This window comes from Monopterus albus, unplaced genomic scaffold, assembly GCF_001952655.1.
Source record: "Monopterus albus unplaced genomic scaffold, M_albus_1.0 scaffold2.1, whole genome shotgun sequence".
In the NCBI taxonomy this organism is placed as follows: domain Eukaryota; kingdom Metazoa; phylum Chordata; class Actinopteri; order Synbranchiformes; family Synbranchidae; genus Monopterus; species Monopterus albus.
In genome coordinates, this window is record NW_018127882.1 from 8,781,892 (window position 1) to 8,789,103 (window position 7,212).

At 38.6% G+C, this 7,212-nt stretch overlaps 1 protein-coding gene across 1 annotated transcript in view; it reads right to left on the reverse strand.

Annotated features, from left to right (window-relative positions):
- Positions 1–2,603: 2,603 nt before the first annotated feature.
- Positions 2,604–7,212, reverse strand: part of LOC109955471 (uncharacterized) — a 52,095-nt gene continuing 47,486 nt past the window's right edge. Inside the window, exon 9 of the mRNA XM_020591656.1 lies at positions 2,604–2,937. Within this exon, the coding sequence (XP_020447312.1) occupies positions 2,639–2,937 (299 nt within the window). The 3' untranslated portion in view covers positions 2,604–2,638. The remainder of the gene's footprint in view (positions 2,938–7,212) is intronic.

The following is a 7,212-nucleotide window of genomic DNA, read 5'->3' on the forward strand; positions in this document are numbered from 1 at the left end:
GGACTCAGCCTGGCTCCCAAGGGTGATCGCTAAATGAAATGTGAGTTACCAACACAGGATTAGCTTGGATACCTCAAAAGTACAAACCCTGGAGAACACCATCCCTCCTTACAGCTCAAGGTAAGTGTACAGTTTATAACTTTAATCCAATACAGTAAATGTGAGACATAAAATGTGCCATCGAAATATTTTTTCACATTGTCTGTGGAACTATTTTGATAATTGTGTAGAGAGCACTGCCATGGCATATCTCACTATTCTCAGAAGTTTTACAAACCAGTTAGAGAAAATAATCATCAGATTAATCTAATGGAAATAATCAGTAGCTGCATGTCTGCATTTGGATACAAAATAGTTAAGTAAAGCTCCATCTCAACCAACTTCAACAGTCAAGTCCTGCTTTTACCTCTGGGTGAGTGATTGGCTAATAATGTAATAATATAATCTACTGTATAATATAAAATCTTTCTGCACTGAGTAGCATACTAATGCTATTAATTAATATTTACTTAACATTATTAATACATGACTTTTTGTAACAGACTTATGTAACAGAGTAGGCTATGTTTACAATGTATTAATATTAGTACTATGGTATAATGCAGCTCTCAGCGATAAGGAACAGGCCCAGGCACTACAACAGCAGGCAGTTGATGGTATTAAAAGCATAGAAGCTGATGGGGGATTAAGTAGATTCATTTTTGAGAAAATAATAGTAAATAGAATATTGTTGTTCCCCCCCCCCAGTTTCAAGTAATTCAATGCAATGAGCCTATACACTGTGATACAGTCAGAGGCAGTATGCACCTTAATCGTTGGTTCTCAGTCCATCAGAAAACAAAGAAAAAAGAATAAGGCCTCCTCCCAAAGACAAACGGTTTGCAGTTTAGTCTTTTCCCTTACCAAAAAGAAGTATACCTCAAGTACATGTTTTTTAAGTATACTAAAGTATTTCCCCAAGTGTACTTTTATTTACCAAGTACACTGATTCAAATGTACTAGCAGTTTACTAACAAGTATACTTCTTGGGACTAAATTGGCCCACTTTAAGTTTATGAAAGTACACTTTGAAGTATACTTTAGGTAATCTTCCAGGTATACTGTTAGTTTACTCTTAATAAATTTCAAGTCTACTTTTAGTTTATGTAAGTACACTTTAATGTATACTGAAAGTAATCATCTTGGTATACTATTAGTTTACCATCAGTAAACTCTAGTGCCCATTTTAGTTTATGAAAATACACTTTGAAGTATACTGAAAGTAACCTTTTAGGTTTCCTATTAGTATATTAATAATAAACTTCTAGTCCTCTGGTTAGTGTACAAATATACATTTTCAAGTAAATGGACTGTATTTTATAGAGCGCTTTCTCACAGTGTCTTGCACTGGCCAAAGAACTTTACAGGGAAATCATACACCATTCACCTATTCACGACGACAGGCTGCCACACACCGGCGCTAGTCAAGCCACCGGGAGCAATTCAGGGTTAAGTGTCTTGCTCAGGGACACTTAGGCATGCGGGGAGACCAGGAGTCAAACCACCAACTTGCTAGTCAGGAGACAAGTGCCCTACCTCATGAGCCACAGCCACCCAAAGTGTACTACAAATAACCTAGTAATACTTCTAGCTCCTAAGTGAAAAATATTGAAAAAAATGTGACCAATATTGATTGCGGTATTTTATTGAGCTCAACTGAACAGTTCCAAATTTATGCTCACATATCGCAAATCTAATTGCAAGATTTGCGATATTGTTTTTAAAACCAAGATTCAGTTCACAGAGCACATTTTAAACCTGTCTGGAAGCACTAGCGCTTCAAAAAAGACTAAAATATGAACTGTGAAACTTCTACAGGAATCACATACCTTTCAGAACATTTAAACTAGGGCTGCAAGATTAATCGCAATCAAATTGAAATTTTAATGGTCACAATCAGCAAATCGCAAAGGCTGCAATTTTTTCGGCTATATAATATTTCTGCACAAAAACAAATACTGTATATGGTCAAAACCTGCTTCCTCTAGAGTTTACTGATGGTAAACTAATAGTATACCAAGATGATTACTTTCAGTATACATTAAAGTGTACTTACATAAACTAAAAGTAGACTTGAAATTTATTAAGAGTAAACTAACAGTATACCTGGAAGATTACCTAAAGTATACTTCAAAGTGTACTTTCATAAACTTAAAGTGGGCCAATTTAGTCCCAAGAAGTATACTTGTTAGTAAACTGCTAGTACATTTGAATCAGTGTACTTGGTAAATAAAAGTACACTTGGGGAAATACTTTAGTATGCTTAATAACATGTACTTGAGGTATACTTCTTTTTAGTAAGGGCATGGCTGCATGTTTCCTATGTTTTCTACTGCTTCATTATGATTCTTAACAGAACACAAGGGTTAAGTATATGTACAGCGGCTACTAAAACTACCACCTGCACTTTGATTACGCTTAGTGATAGTGTGACAAATGGCTGTTCTTCATCTGTCCCAGAGCAGGTTAAGCCACAAAAAAGCAAAATCAATGTAAATTCAATTCAAAAATAGAACTTCATTTAGACAATAAAGCACTTAAGTAATAAATTACAATTATGAAAATGAAAATAACAGGCCTGAGTGAAGGCAAAGCAACATCAAAAAAATGTTCCAACACAAACATGTCTGAATGTCCAGACTGAACAACTACATGCGATAAAAATGGGAAGTGTCATTATAAAAGGTGTAAAGAGGAAATATACAGTAAGCCTAACCTCTAGAGGAGAGTCAGGTTCATCCAGGATGCTCTTCTCACCCTGTATCCGCTGCATCGTCCCTGTAGAACTGGGGTCCATTATCAACACGTTCTGACTACCAGCTCCACCAAACTTACAGTCACTCTTCCTGGAGTCAGTCGTCCTACACACCTCATAGTTGTACACGTGTTGGAGAGTCCCTGTCCCCAAAGTGTCTGAGTAACGTGGTGGATAATATGGAATCACAGGGAGATTGGAGTGATACAGGATGCGAGACTGTCTCCACCTGTAGATCTTCACTGATATAATAACCACTAAACAGGTGATGAAGAGGAAGGAAACTACAGCCAGAGCCAGCACTAAGTAAAAAGTCAGGTTGTCATTGTACTCCTTGTCGTGTGGAAAGTCAGTGAACTCCGACAGCACTTCAGGGAAGCTGTCCGCCACCGCCACGTTAACAATGACTGTAGCTGAACGAGAGGGCTGCCCGTTGTCCTCCACTATAACAGTCAGTCTCTGTTTCACTGTGTCTTTATCAGTCACCTGGCGGATAGTTCTGATTTCTCCATTCTGTAAGCCCACTTCAAACAGCGCCCTGTCTGTGGCTTTCTGCAGTTTATAGGAGAGCCAGGCATTCTGTCCAGAGTCCACATCAACAGCCACCACTTTAGTGACCAGATAGCCCACATCTGCTGAACGAGGCACCATTTCAGCCACCACAGAGCCTCCAGTCTGGACTGGGTACAGGACCTGAGGGGGGTTGTCGTTCTGGTCCTGGATCAGTATTTTCACAGTCACATTACTACTGAGTGGAGGAGAGCCTCCATCCTGAGCTTTGACGCGGAAGTGGAAATCTTTGATCTGCTCGTAGTCAAAAGAGCGCACTGCATGGATGACTCCACTATCAGCACTAACGGACACATATGAGGAGACTGGCACTCCGTTAACAGAGGAGTCCTCCAGTATGTAAGAAACACGGGCATTCTGGTTCCAGTCAGCGTCTCTGGCTTTCACTGTGAATATGGAGAGACCTGGAGTGTTGTTTTCTACAATGTAGGCCTCATATGAGCTCCTCTCAAAGACAGGAGCGTTGTCATTGACATCAGAGATCTGTAAGGTGAGAGTGACGCTGCTGGAGAGGGAGGGCACTCCCTCATCAGAGCAGGTCACTGTGATGTTATACTCTGAAGATCTCTCTCTATCTAATTCACTGTCTGTCACTAAACTATAGAAATGTTCTGTGGATGTTTTTAAAATGAACGGAAGACTTTCTCCAATGAAACATTGCACTTTTCCGTTTTCTCCATTGTCCTTGTCTTCAACATTTATCATTGTAACAACTGTATTGAGTTTGGCATCCTCTGATATCATATTTGATTTTGACATTATGTTAATTTCAGGCTTGTTGTCATTTACATCTTGCACATCGACAATCAACTTACACGTATCCGTGAGTCCTCCCTCATCAATTGCAAGTAGATTTATTTGATAATTTCGTGACTCTTCAAAGTCAATATTTCCAATTAAACTAACGTCGCCGTGTTCTTCATTTATCTCAAATAGTTTCCTGTCATCATCTACTGAATTTGTGATTGAGTATGTTATTTTACTGTTCGAGCCTTCATCTGCGTCTGAGGCTGTAACAGTAGCCACAATCGTTCCTTTAGGTGAATTCTCGGTAACTGTAGCTTTGTATACGGGCTGTGTAAAAACAGGAGCATTATCATTAGCGTCTAAAACTGTGATGAGAATCATCATTGTTCCTGACATCTGCGGCTCTCCTCCATCTACAGCCGTTAACACAAGAGATATCTGCTCTTGTTTCTCTCTGTCTAAAGGCTTCTGTAGCACCATCTCTACGTTTTTATTTCCATCAGCGTTACTGTGCACTTTCAGAGCAAAATTATCAGTTGGTTTTATGTCATAGCCATGAACACCATTACTTCCAACATCAAGATCCAGAGCCTTTTCCAGCACAAATTTTGCACCGGTGGTCGCTGATTCGCTAATTTTGAAATTGATTTCATCTTTCTTAAAGGTCGGCGCGTTATCATTAATGTCAGCAATCTGGATTGCAACAGTGTAAAATTCCATTGGATTCTCTAAAATAATCTGAAAATGTAAAGCACAAGGCGTCGTCTGTCTGCAGAGCGCCTCTCTGTCGATTCTCTCTTTAACAAGGAGGACGCCTCTTTCTCTGTTCAGCTCGATGTACTCCTCACTGTCTCGGGTATAAATTCGAGCTTTACCGGAGACAAGACGTTTGGTTTGTAAACCTAAATCCTGCACTATATCACCCACTAAAGATCCTTTGGCCATTTCCTCGGGAATAATGTAACTGACCTGGCCGAGCACCGAGACGACGGAGAGGAGACATATGAACAGCAGCACTTGCCTCGTCATTGTTCTTTCCAAATTGCTTCAGATTGCTCAGCGTGTTTATATCCAGTAAAGGTGATATTCCAGTATGAAAAGTTGAATTTGGCGCCTGCGTAATCCAAACAAAAGCTACTCAAAGTTCAACCAATGTATGATTTTCATTTAGTCTGCACGATCACAGTGTCCCATCTTTCCTGTCGTGCTGCTCTTTCTTTATCATGTCGATGGTACATAGGAGGTGTAACCGTACTGCCTTCAGTCGACACTCTGGTCAACAGCGGCCCTAAGAGTCCACATTACAAAACTACAGAAATCTACCATGAATAAATCTCTGGTGACAAGATTCACTGTCAATAAACCTGAGTTTCAATGAAAATGAAGCATATAAAGACAATGTGAAAATGGTAAATGGACTGTATTTACAGTATATAGCGCATTTTTCCACAGTGCACTTTCAGAGTGTGTTGCACTGGCCAAAGCGCTTTACAGGAGACGATACAGCATTCACACACAACACCAATGACACCAATGAAAATATTCCCAAACTTCAGGGGATCCTCGACAAACCACCCTTACCAAAAAAGTAGTATATGCAAGTATGCTTCAAGTATATTAATTTTAAACTAAAAATGAGAGAGTATACTTTCAGTTTACTTTTTAAGTACTTATACACTGTGATACAGTCAGAGGCAGTATGCACCTTAATCGTTGGTTCTCAGTCCATCAGAAAACAAAGAAAAAAGAATAAGGCCTCCTCCCAAAGACAAACGGTTTGCAGTTTAGTCTTTTCCCTTACCAAAAAGAAGTATACCTCAAGTACATGTTATTAAGTATACTAAAGTATTTCCCCAAGTGTACTTTTATTTACCAAGTACACTGATTCAAATGTACTAGCAGTTTACTAACAAGTATACTTCTTGGGACTAAATTGGCCCACTTTAAGTTTATGAAAGTACACTTTGAAGTATACTTTAGGTAATCTTCCAGGTATACTGTTAGTTTACTCTTAATAAATTTCAAGTCTACTTTTAGTTTATGTAAGTACACTTTAATGTATACTGAAAGTAATCATCTTGGTATACTATTAGTTTACCATCAGTAAACTCTAGTGCCCATTTTAGTTTATGAAAATACACTTTGAAGTATACTGAAAGTAACCTTTTAGGTTTCCTATTAGTATATTAATAATAAACTTCTAGTCCTCTGGTTAGTGTACAAATATACATTTTCAAGTAAATGGACTGTATTTTATAGAGCGCTTTCTCACAGTGTCTTGCACTGGCCAAAGAACTTTACAGGGAAATCATACACCATTCACCTATTCACGACGACAGGCTGCCACACACCGGCGCTAGTCAAGCCACCGGGAGCAATTCAGGGTTAAGTGTCTTGCTCAGGGACACTTAGGCATGCGGGGAGACCAGGAGTCAAACCACCAACTTGCTAGTCAGGAGACAAGTGCCCTACCTCATGAGCCACAGCCACCCAAAGTGTACTACAAATAACCTAGTAATACTTCTAGCTCCTAAGTGAAAAATATTGAAAAAAATGTGACCAATATTGATTGCGGTATTTTATTGAGCTCAACTGAACAGTTCCAAATTTATGCTCACATATCGCAAATCTAATTGCAAGATTTGCGATATTGTTTTTAAAACCAAGATTCAGTTCACAGAGCACATTTTAAACCTGTCTGGAAGCACTAACACTTCAAAAAAGACTAAAATATGAACTGTGAAACTTCCACAAGAATCACATACCTTTCAGAACAAGGGAAGCAGGTTTTAACCATATACAGTATTTGGTTTTGTGCAGAAATATTAAATGTCCAATGTCTTTTTAGTAGCAGCTTGCTTGTAGTTTTCATTGTTGCATTTTTTTCGGATTATTCTTCTTACATCTTGTACGCTTATTCCTGGGAACTTTGAGAGAGCGTGGCCTGTGAGTTAAACAGATAAAACACAAAACAAAGTATCAAAATGTACTTTTATAACATTCGCAGTGTGAACATTCTCAGCTTTTCACCTCAGTAATTTTTACATAAATCATTCTACATAAATAGAGGTTGTGTACTAATTGATTTTAAATTAATTTCA